Raw genomic sequence first — 12,228 nt, forward strand, 5'->3', positions numbered from 1 at the left:
AATACTATTCTTAAAGGCTATAATCTAAACTCCATGGAATTATGAAATACTCCCGTCGACTTCAGTGAACTTTGGATCAGGCCCAAATTTGTAAGCTCAACGTATAATGAAAAGATGGTCATAAAAGTGTGGTTATTGAAATGATCCTGATGTAATGGGAGCATCTTAACTATTAAAATGCAATAAAACAAAATGTTTCTCTTGGCAATACAGATATTGATTGGGTTAAAGAGAGTTTAATGGTGTTTTAAAGTAGACTCCTTAAATGCTTTGTAAAAAAAACATCCCCCAAAGGATCATTTTTCTTATTCATACTCAACAATCATGAACTAACAATTCATATTTGAAAATCAGTTTCCAGCTACATGTTTTTAATGAAAAAACACTTTCTTTCTTTGTATGTTTCATACTCTCAATAAGTCAGATAAAGTCTTTGCACTTAGGACAAACAACAGAGATCTTACTCAAAAATGTTTATTGTAAAAAAGTGGCTAGAAAACAACATAACAAAATTCACTTCACACTTTCTTCAAGTTACCTATAGATGCTGCTATAGGCAACACTTCACTTTCATTCATAACACATTCAGTCATATAAAAATAAAAATATTTACATTATGTCCACATACTTTACAAAACCATTAATAGAAAAGGCACTTGGAGGGGCACTGCTGAAGATATTGCATTTCCTTTGTGCATTTCAAACAAGTTTAAAAAAAAATCATTGTCAAACTCCCATGAACCCCCTCTTTTGCACTTATTCCCGTTTAAAAAAAAAAAGATTAAAGTTTAGAGGAATTATTCCATATTAAAAGATGGGTCAAGCATGCACCAGGAATGTTTGAAGCTACAGTCTTCTTTAAAGGCACAAACTTTTAAAACATGGCAGATAATTTTTCATACATTCTCTTCTGTGTTTTTTCCTCCTCTTTGAACTATTCAATTTTAAAGCATTTCAGATCATCAATAGAGGCCTTAGTTTTTAATTAAAAAAAAACAACAACTAGGAATATTAGACATTTACTAAAGTAAACTTAAAATACTTTATAAGGCACCTGAGATAAATGTTGTCTGGCAAATTCTCTTGGAGTAGGATTTTTATTATTATTTCCTCTTTAAATACTGTTTCTTTGGTTGAAATGGTTTGGCAGGGATGTACTGTTAATCTTTGCAACTTTTCTTAGTAAGAAAAGTCTATGCACATTTGGCTTCATCGCTGAAGAAGGCTGATCATGCTTCTTCCTTATGATCTATTTGAAATGTCATGTATGGTTCTTTCCCCCTTGTATTTCAGAATTCACACTTAAGTAATTTAGCAGAAATACTTAAGCTAATTTGTACTGACATAAGTTCTTCCACTTTTGGGGGGTGGACTAGGGTGAGGGGATGAGGTTAGGAAGCAGAAGAGAAAATGCCTTTCGGTTTCCACTTATCATTTGCAACAGGAGTGGAGAAATGCATTGGGTCCAGGTCAACATTGACTGCATGACTCAGTGTGCTACACAGCAGCCAGATTCCTCATGTTTGTGCAGAAGAGACATTCTGGAGAAAGTTTTGGAGCAATTTTTGCACTGGTATTTCTTCACATCTGAATGGGTCTGCAGATGAGCCCTCAGGTTCGATCTGTCTGCAAATGCTCTGTTGCAATGAGGGCATGAAAAAGGCTTCTCTCCTAAAAAACGTTATAAAAAAAAAGAGTTAAGCATTTAAAACAATAAGTACCCCTGGGGACAGGTACAGCCCCATTTTCCCTTGGGAAACAAAAATGATTTTGTTTAAATAATTGAAGTCTGTAATAAAAAGGTGAGCAGGCTGCAGATATTACAGTTACTTCTCACAGCACTGCTGACCGTGCTGAGACATTTCAGACTTGTCAGAGAATACTGCTTGGTGTGATCTTGAAAGACAAGCTGCTGACGCTTTCTGCCTCAACAGGTGCAGCCAGCGCCTGTAGGTTGGGCTCCTCCCAACATTTCCAAATGTTCCTTCTGTTCATTTTGGTTGTCCTGTGTTATGTCTAGAGCGGCATAAATTACTTAAGATAGGGGCTACAACTAGAAATGCAGCAAACAGCTGTTCCGAAACAATACTGTGCCCAATGTTACACCAAAATCATTGTCTTAGGAAACAAACTTTGGTAAGGATTTGTTTCTGTTAGCAACATTTGTATTCCTTGATTGCTTCACCGAGCAGACACTTCTATAACTTTTAGGGTTTGGGGTTTTCTTACTGATCCTTGGGTAAAACTGAGCCTTGTATATATATATACACAACACTTCCCAAAGCCTAAATGTGAGCCTGAAGTCACTAGGGCCAAATCATCAGCTGTTGTAAATTGGCAAAAAATGACATTGACTTCAGTGGAGCTATGCTGATTTACACCAGTAGAGGACCTGATCCACGAATGCAAGATATTGTTACAACAAAGTGTGAATTTTGTACTTTAATGATGCTTTAAAAATAGCTAGGAAATAACTGTCCAGGTAAATATCAATAACATGTTAGGGACGCTAGTAGTTGCCTAAGACAAAACACGAAAGTTAACAACATCCTGGTGGGATAAAATTCACACATTGCATTTCTAATAGATTTTCTTACCCGTGTGAGTTCTGATGTGTCCTTGAAGTAACCAGGGTCTAGAGAAAGCTTTGCCACAGATCTTGCAGACACAAGGTAATGTGTGGGTCCTGATATGCATCTTAAGGGCTCCCAGGCTTACATACTCCTTGTCACAGTATTTGCAGCTGAACGATTTCCTAGACTGGGCATCACAGTGCAGTTGCTTATGTTTGGCCAGCCCAGAGAAAGTTGAATAGGTCTTGTTGCATAAACTGCACTGAAACTTTTCAGCCTCAATTGCGTGGGGATCTGAAAGCTTTGACTGGATTCTCTCTTCTTCATCGCTAATGGGACTTTCTGAGCCACTGTGATCTTTGGATGAGGTGTCAGAGGGTGGAGGTGGACTGACTCTTCCCAAGGATGAGGGGTATCCAGAAAGAGGAGAGAGGTCATTGGGTAACGGGGATGGTAGCAGCCCAGTTGTAGTCCACACAGTAATTGGATTGTAAGCTACCGAGCTCAGGATCTCTGGCTGTGGTATGATAGGCATTGGATAGCTCTCATACAGGTATGGGGAAATGATCACTGGAGAAAAAGAAAGAAGAAAGTATTAGGAAAAGTGGAAAATTACTTTAAAGGCAGTAAAATGAATGCCTATAGGTTCAATAAGTGCAGAAGTCAAACACCATGAACATGATCCAATTATGTAAAGAGGATTAAATGAGTAAAAACTCTACACATACATACTGATGCACACATGCATACATACAGTGAACTTAAACAAGCACAATGTGGTTTGGAGGTCTATTCAAAGAAACATGCTGTTTCTAAATTCATGCAGTTTAACACATTCAGCAGCCAAACTTTCAAACTGATTTGTATAGAAGTTAGAAATTCCATTAATATCATGCACAGAACAGGAAAAATGTAAACCCAAATAAAATAATTAGGTTCAATTCAATGAGCAAACTTTTTAAAGTTGGCAGTGTATCATTCTGATTGGCACTTACATGTTTCTCAAAAATCAATCATTTTAAGCAACTAGAAAATGCTAGGAACAAACCAAATCTTGCCCTGAAATATGAAAACTAAAAGGTAAACCCCTTCACTGCCAAGGAATAAAAACAACTTCAGCTTTCATTCACAGTGACATATGTTTTAATCTTATTACCTGTATGAGTGTCCAGTTTGCTGTAATTTGGCTTCTTGGATGAATTGAAATGCTTCTTGACCAGGAAAGATCGTGGCATTTTGAATGCAGAATTTCTCCTTCTTCCAGAATCTCCTTTCAGTTTAGAATAACGGTCCCCAGATCGTGTGCAGCACACAGAATCACTGCTAGCACATTGGTCCCTATAGTATTGTCTGCTCAGCTCAATCCATGCAGTAAAATTGTGTAGTGGCAGTGCAGCGAGGCTCCTTGAAAAGTGCTGTAAATATCCACTAGTCAGGTGCAGGAGGGGAGGGCCAAGGTTTTCTTTTCATCCAATCACTTCTGAATTTGCTCAAGCACTTTTACAAACTCAGCCTGTTTTGCTGGGAGGGTTTTCCTTCTCTTCGCAAGAAGGATCCAATCCCTGCTACAAGTTAAGGATTTGGTTCAGGTTTCAGCTCCTCCCATTGGGACAGCTGTGAACAGAGGAAGAATCTGTTGTCAGAGTGAATTATTCTGGTGCAAAGTGGGTGCACATTGTTCTTTAGAATTTCTGTCTACAAAAATGTGTTAGTTAGAGTACTTTAAATAGGTGGTAATTTCACTGATTTAACTGCATTCTTCTCCTTTTTTCCCTAACAGGGTGCTGGATAAGTCATATGAACTAAAATGTCTCTTTAAAACAAGTCTGGCTTCCAGATGTTTGATAAAAGAAATACAATGGAACAAACTGTTCATTAAGGGCAGAAGGGGGGAACATTACAAGATAACAACTCAGCCTGCAGTGCTGATGAGAGACTTTGGTTAGGAGGTGCCTGATATGTTTGGAAACTGCACTTTGAAAAGTTTTAGTTGGCAAATTTTGTAGATTAACAAATACTTAACCCTCACCTTTTGAGAAATAACTGATAGCAAGATACATTAGATGAGACAAAAGCAGCAGCAACAACAAATGGAAAGGCAGTGTTTCACAGCAGGATTCTGGGTTTTGTAAAACCCACGGACTGTGTTTCAGATTCTTACTACTAGGAATACTTTTTTAGTTTCAAACATCTTTAAAACGCAAAAACCTGCCATTTCCTGCCTTGTGGAGATTAAGTAATCATGTCACTCCTTTAACTGCTCTAGCACAGAATGAAATATTTTCTGCCAGTGAAATACTCCTGATTAGCCAAGGACATTAAAACGTGTACAGATAATAAGCAACAGCAAAAATGATAAAACCTTATTAGACATACTTCCTTATAGGATTTTTATAGAAAACACAAGGATACTGCAGGCTTTATATAAAAGCATAATCTTTGTTGTGTATTTCATTCAGGATAAAAGTCTTTTAAATGTGTTTTAGTTTTTGTCAATTACCTGGATTGCTTTAGAAAAGCCATTCAGTTACAAGTATGCTTAAGATTTAAAATACATACATATGAAAACCTGGGAAAAGCCTAAAACTTCTAGACACCTGAAGATGTGACAAACCTTCCAAGCTGGATATTATATATACATTACAAACAGTGTTTTGGGGGCTGTTCTGAATAATTTATTATGTGTGTATATATATATATATTAACAGGAGGAGGGGCAGAGGAAAGTTATATTGAGACCACCCCAGCCTTTTTGCAACAGGTGTTGGAATGGAGATATGGGGGAAAAAAATCCCTGTGGGTCTGTTAAGACTTGTAGGAGCAAAGTGCTTTGTCAAGCTACGTGACTTCTTAATCTCGAAGATGCCAAAACAAGTGCAGAGAAAAAGTTCACTGTTTGCAAGAACTGATTTAAAAGATTCAGCTGTTAATAGTGTCTAACTCCAGTGTGTATCAGCGAGAGCCATCACTTGTATTTTCAAACTATAGGAAACACCTACGCTAAAACAGCTAAGCTAAAGAAGGAGGAAGGAAGAGTTGTAACAAAAGACAACAAGAAATGTTCAGGTTTCTCTAATACCTTCAAGTGTTTTTGCCTAAGTACAGTTCAGAGCAGGATTTTGGGGGCTGGTTCATAGCTGGAGGGTAGGTGTAGACTGGAATCCTGGTTTTTAGAGGGAATGCAGTAAGTGCAATGACAAACAAGCACATTTCTTCCTTGACTCTACAGAAAATTTGAAATTTCCAACTAATTTTTAGCAACCATCCACAACACTGAAAAGCTCTAGGAAAATCTTTTCAGCTGTGGTCCATTTAAGACATTTCCATAAACTTTGTTGAATCTTGTATTTCAGGAGGATTTGGAATAGCTGATGTAAAGTACTGTTTTATATATAATCAACCCTTTGTAGAAACTATGGTCTGGAGCCTCACCTGGCGTGAATTGGTCTCGCTCCATTGAAATGAATGGAGCCGTGCCGACTTACACAGATCAAAATATGACCTTATATATTTTTAAAAAGCAAGGGGCCTGATTCACCACTGAGTTACTCCAGTTTCCATTGGAGTTTCACCTTTGTAATAATGGGGTAAAGCAGTATAAATTAATTGCATTTATATAAATTACAAAATCTTGATGTTATCCCAGTGACTGGACTGCTTGAATGACGTTGGGGATTGGGTGTAAGGCATGTTATTACATGGTTCTGAAAGGAAATTAACAGCATGTAATATTTGATTGAGGTCTGCTGTCAAAAATTGGGAGAGTCTGAATGAGGACTGGGTGAATCAGAGTAAGCAGGTGTTCTGCATGTTTATGGATGATAGAGCGCTTGCAGACATCCAGCACTAATGTGCTAGAAAGGAAGATTTGAGCTAAAGGAAATACAAAGGTCGAGTACAAGTTCTAGCTAAGACAGAAGATTTCCTTTCATTCTGGAAGCTGGTGGCTCCAGTATTCTGGAGTGAGATAAATGTTTCTGGCTGCTATTTCAATTGGGAGGCAAAACCTTGCACCCATTTCTATAATAACTATCCTTTACTACTTCACCTTTAATGCCTCTCCTGCATAAAGTTATCTGTTAGTTAAATATATTGTTACTGCTGCTGTACAAAACAGGCATATGAAAAACCCATCTTAGCATTCCAGCACCTGAAAACCTGTACAAATACAATGTTTAGTCCAAGATTTTCAAAAATATGAACCTGAAGGTAAGTTTCTACAACCATATTTAGGCACCTACATCAGGCTACTTATTTATGTATCCTAATAAAGACGTAGGAGCCTACATTTAGGCTCCTATTTTTGAAAATCTTGGCCTAAGTCCATTCCTCTAATCAGGACAAATGGGGTAGAGATGCAGAGAATTTTCACTCTTTGAACATGGTATACGTATCCTGAGTCATTCAGTGATTCACACAGAAGTGTGACACTTTCTGAGAACCAGTGCAACTTCTCATACTTCACTTTTTGGACATGGGCCAATGCCAGCACTAGTACATCAAAGGAATAGTATGGAAAAAAAAATAAAAACAATCCACCTGGCAACTCCTCCAAAGAAACAGTTTATCCCCTCTCTAAGCATCAAGTATTAGCAAGATCATGGATTGGAAAATAATAATTAACTGCATGAAATATAACAGTACCAACAAACATAAGCAGCTTTAAACCTTCAAAACAGTCATTGTATGTTCAGTTAGCACCTGTAGAGTAAAATATTTTTCTCTGATACCAGACCCAAACCTTCAAAGTGCTGAGCACCTCACAGGCAGCGCTCAGCATCCTCAAATTCCACATAAGTCAATATTGCAAGGTACTAAGCCTAGATAGCCAAGAGGCATTCAGCAGCTCATAGGATCAGGCCTCATGGTGTGTACCAAACGTACTACATTAGATTTAATCATGCAGGTGCTCACTTCATCCCAGAAGGGGATAAAAACAAAAGTATCTGGTAAATGACTGTTTTGACTGCAATGTAGCTCTTCTATTTCGCAAGTCGTTTCAAACTTTTAGGAAAATTCTGTAGCTCTAATATGAAATATGTATGGTGTTGTAACACTGATGAGTCCCCTGTTACCTGAAAATAGGATCAGTTTTCAAAAGCCAGTTGAGCTGTAGAACATATCCATCAAGTGTTGTACTTAATCCGTGCTTTCATATTTCTCCTATAGCACCAGCATGTATATTCTCGGAAAGAAGAACAGTGACATGGGTGTTGGAAGCAATAAAAATTGGCCCATTATTGAAATAAGTGTGAGCTGCAAATCCAAACTGCCCCTGTGTTTTGGGCAGGTCAGATTTATGGTTCCGGTTGAGGCCTATTACAGAGATAGTGGCTGAGCCACAAGTCTCAGATCGGAGTCTCAACTTTTGAAAAGTTAAAGGGGCTTTGAATCTGGGGTACTGGTTGGAGCCTATCTCTAGTATTCAGAGCTATAAATAGTGATTGCTTAGAAGAGACTTGCCTTTATTAATAAGATGCAATATTTGTTAGTTATTCCGTTACTCAATTTGTAGCAGATAGCTTCAATAAGGCTAACTTCTGCACTCTCTCATTTATACCTGTGCGACTTCACTGACTTCAGAGGATGTAATTTAGAGCAGAATTTAGCCCATAATCAATGAAACTTGTCATAGTTCAAATTTTCCTCCAGAGTTGTTTCTACACAGGGATATTTTTAACAATGGACTAAATTCTGCTCTCATTTCCATCTGTGTAAATCGATATAATTCCATTGGCTGCTGCTGAGTTACTCCAGATTTACAAATGCATAACTGAAATCTGATTCTAGCCCAATGCATTCTAAATCTGTGTATATCTATAGTACCTCTATGACAAGTATTCATTAAACAGACGTGTTCTATGTCAGAGTGAAATAATTTACTATGGAAGGCAATGCTTTCTGCATCATATTGACTTTTACTAATCTTCCAGTATGCAATTGGTAATTGTTTCATAAGAAGAACAAAGGGTTTGAAAATGCTGAACCTGTTAAATCCTTTACAGAATAAACAGTTAAATAAATATTACATGGTTGGAAAGAGACATCTGCTGGACATAACTACAATGCTCAACTTCTCTGTCTCTAAGGGAACATCTGTGCCAGTCATACCACTCAGTGGCCAATGAACGCATTGCACTTACATAATCATCAAAGTATAGTCAGATCCAGTATAAATTGGAACCTGATTTGCTAGAGAGCAGAACTTGTTTTGCCAAATATCGAATCCATTCACAAATCCTTAATTTAAAAAGTGGAGCATGATTTAAAATATTCGAGATTACATTAGCAGAATGTTTTTGAACGTTTGACTTTGGTATAAAGTGAGTTCTGAGCTACTGCGTGTTTCTTTTGTTGTTAACTGGTATTTCTAGGAGAAAGACAAGAATTGCATTCAGTCAGGCATCAGAGGGCCAGAATCTGCTCTCAGCTACACAAGTGTAAAGCTGCAATAATGTAATTTACATCAATTTAATTACAAATACCTAGTGTGGCGTTGCTTGAGAAATCTCTGCCCTGCATTAGGCTTTGTCCTCCAATTTACTGGGCACTCAAAATCACCACATTTCGAGTCACACTGTGCACTTCAAAGGTATTTACACTGTTGAAGAGAAAGACCCTGAATACAGAAAAATTCAGAAAGATGAAAATTGTACTGTTGGCAACAAACATGAACTAAATAGATGATCTAATACATCCTGTATCATATGTCACCTCTATGAATTTTTGCAATTATGATTGTTATTATTTATTATGTATATTAGAGTAGCCTCCAAAGGTCCCATTGATTGAGCCCCATTGTGCTAGGCACTATAGACCTACATAGTGATAGACAATCCCTACCTCAAAGGGCTCAGTGTCCAAATAGACAAGACAGGTAATGGGTTGGGGAAAGGAAGTATTATTATCCCCATTTTTAAAATTAGGAACTGATGCAAAGAGAAATTAAGAGTGAAATTTTCAAAAGTGCCTATGTGACTTGGGAGCCTAAATCCCATTTTCAAAAGTTACATATGGTACAATTTTCAAAAAAGTGCCTACATGACTTTTCCGAGGTCAGACAGGGAGTCTATGGCCGCACTGAGAACTGAATTCAGATCTCTTGAGTCCCATTCTGGTGCCTTACCCATCTTTCCTCTGGGAACTAAAAAATTAACCCCCCCCCCACCTCCATGTTTACATATTTATGTATTTCAATGTATACTAATACACACGCACCTCTACAGTAATTGCTTTCAGCACTTTTATGATCATTAGAATTGCACTATCAAAAATAAGTTAGCATATATGTATATATAATGAAAACATAACATGGCATAAATAATATAATAATGTGCCCTGTGCAGCAAAAAATAAAAAATTGTTTAGTAATACATAATAAATCAGCTAAAATCCCTTAATCCTGCCCCAAACCCCTCCTCCTGAAATGTATCTATTATTTTACGTGTTTATTTAGCTCAAATGTTAAAAAGTCCAGGACTCTAGGTGACTTTGACATATACTAAAAATACAATCCAGCTAGTACAAACAAAAATAAATGCAGTGGCCTCCCTAAAGGAAAAAAAATAATTAAACTCCCACCACAGATTTCAACCCTCAGCACACAAATCCCAGCACTCTGCGAACTCCTCACTTCCCCTAAGACCTGGGAAAAGAGATGGGCTTAGGAGTGTGCCCTGAAGGTCAACTGATTTGGACTATAAGCGAGCCCCAGACTTGAAGATCCCTCACGAAGAAAGACATACCAATGGCTGCCTTCCTTTTAAACCAAAGGAGAACCAGCTCAAGCACCTCTGCAGCCAGCTAGGACTGCACAGGTCAAAACCAAAACCTGAAACTGGGTCTGTGCCATGGCTTAGGAAGGTGATCTCTGAGTGAACAGGGCCCCAGAACATTTAAAGGTTTATAGATTGCTTTGCATTGTATTTGGATATAAAGAAGTAGACAGGGCAGACAGCAGAGCACAGATGTTATGTACTCATAGCAGCTCAAGAGCTGAATTGTTACATTTTTATCTTCCTGGATCTTTGAAGTTCTTTGCAACACAACCCAAAGCAGAGTTTGTTGCAGTAATCTAGCCCAGTGGCTACAAAGAAATGGTTCACAGTGTTGTGGTACCCATTAGGTAGGGACTCTTATAGCTTCCAGGCCAACCATAAATGGGAAAGGTACTGCATGCTGTAACTGCCATCTGCAAAACCAGGATGAGCAATATAGCTCAGAGATTTAAACATACTGTCTAGATCTGGTTGAAAAAAGGTGCAAATTTACTGTCTCCAGTTTTACCACCTGAAATTTCAGAATTCATAATCCCAATGAAATTTCAAAATTCAAACAATTTCAACCACTTCTGCTGTTACACTCTCAATAAAAGGTGCACTCACAACCTTCATTCATTCATCCAAATGCATAATATCATTTTTGTCTTACCTGAGTGGAGTTTATGCCAGTTTGCCCCATCCACATTCCCACCTTTGTCAGCCAATGGGAAAAAAATAATAAATAGATTTTTTAAAAACTAAGATTTAGATTTAAGTGTCACACCCATATGGATGCAATTGGAGGCCCAACACCTCCCTGTCTCTCTTGGTGGATGAGTATGCATGTAGAACAGGCAGGATGACAAGAGGACACTGTGCAGAGCCCCACATTATGAGCTCCCACAGGGAGGAGAGGATGTAGCCACTATGACGTTCTGGGGCCTCTTGAGCAGGAATTAACCAACAAGGCTGCAGGCAGCTCAGCAAAACTACATACTCAGTAGGCTGCTGGTTGAACTAACAAAACCAGCAATCTGTGGTTGATGATTTACTTCTGTAAAGTATGATATGTATCCATTGCTAGACGTAAATGAACAGTCACAGACAAGAATACTGCTCCATGCTGTACCCTGTCCTGCATTGCGGGGAGATTTTCAGTGGTATCCCTCGTTAGGGTATACTGAAGAAGATGAGAGAATCAGTGATGTGTGAACCTCTCAAGATTCCCATCCCTAACTTCCACAGGTTATCTAAACCCCTTTGCTTCTACATGGGGCCAGGGTCAGGATTTACAGAGAAATGATGTTCCAGTGACTGGGACACTAGACTAGGATTTGGGAGACCTGAATTCAAGACTCTGCTCTATCACAGACTTCCTGTATGACTTTGGGCAAGCCACTTAGCCTCTCTCTGCCTCAGTTCCCTATCTGTACAATGGGGATAATAGCACTTCCCTGCCTCAGAGTGGTGCTGTGAGAATAGATCCATTAAAGATTGGGAAGTATTATCATAACGGGGCCATATAAATACCTTAAATTAATTGGATTTACAAAGTCTGGGACACAGTTTAAAAGTGGAGCAAGCATGCGACTGGGTAACTGAGGCAGGGAGAATGGGAAGACAGAGTCACAGCAAAGGTTCTGGAGTTTTCCTTCCACTATCTGGTTCTCCAGTTGCTGAAGAAAAAGTGGTGCAGCACCCTGCTGCCCCCCATTCTCTGTCACACCGCCACTCACTCACGCACTTCTCAGTCTACTGCCAGGAGATGTCAGAACATCTGTGGGGAGGTGTGACGGAGGTGGGCCCTGGATGTTGAAACTTGGCCTTTGGTCATGTGCCTCACAGCAGAGCTGAGAGATAGCCCCGACAAAGTACCATCCCTATCATGTGTGTAT

At 38.6% G+C, this 12,228-nt stretch overlaps 1 protein-coding gene across 4 annotated transcripts; it reads right to left on the bottom strand.

Annotated features, from left to right (window-relative positions):
- Positions 1–458: 458 nt before the first annotated feature.
- Positions 459–11,318, bottom strand: SNAI2 (snail family transcriptional repressor 2). Of its 4 annotated transcripts, XM_065585523.1 has the most exons (5): positions 11,004–11,318; positions 9,059–9,192; positions 3,730–4,187; positions 2,598–3,143; positions 459–1,671 (listed from the first exon to the last, which is right to left on the bottom strand). In XM_065585523.1, the coding sequence occupies exons 3-5, from the start codon at positions 3,806–3,808 to the stop codon at positions 1,490–1,492; spliced, it is 807 nt and encodes a 268-aa protein (XP_065441595.1). In that variant the 5' UTR covers positions 3,809–4,187; positions 9,059–9,192; positions 11,004–11,318; the 3' UTR covers positions 459–1,489. The 4 variants fall into 4 exon arrangements, with proteins under 4 accessions (XP_065441595.1, XP_065441598.1, XP_065441596.1 ...); XM_065585526.1 differs by lacking the exon at positions 9,059–9,192; XM_065585524.1 differs by having other exon boundaries at positions 3,730–9,192.
- Positions 11,319–12,228: the final 910 nt, after the last annotated feature.

This window comes from Chrysemys picta, chromosome 2 (genome assembly GCF_011386835.1).
Source record: "Chrysemys picta bellii isolate R12L10 chromosome 2, ASM1138683v2, whole genome shotgun sequence".
NCBI classification, from domain to species: domain Eukaryota; kingdom Metazoa; phylum Chordata; order Testudines; family Emydidae; genus Chrysemys; species Chrysemys picta.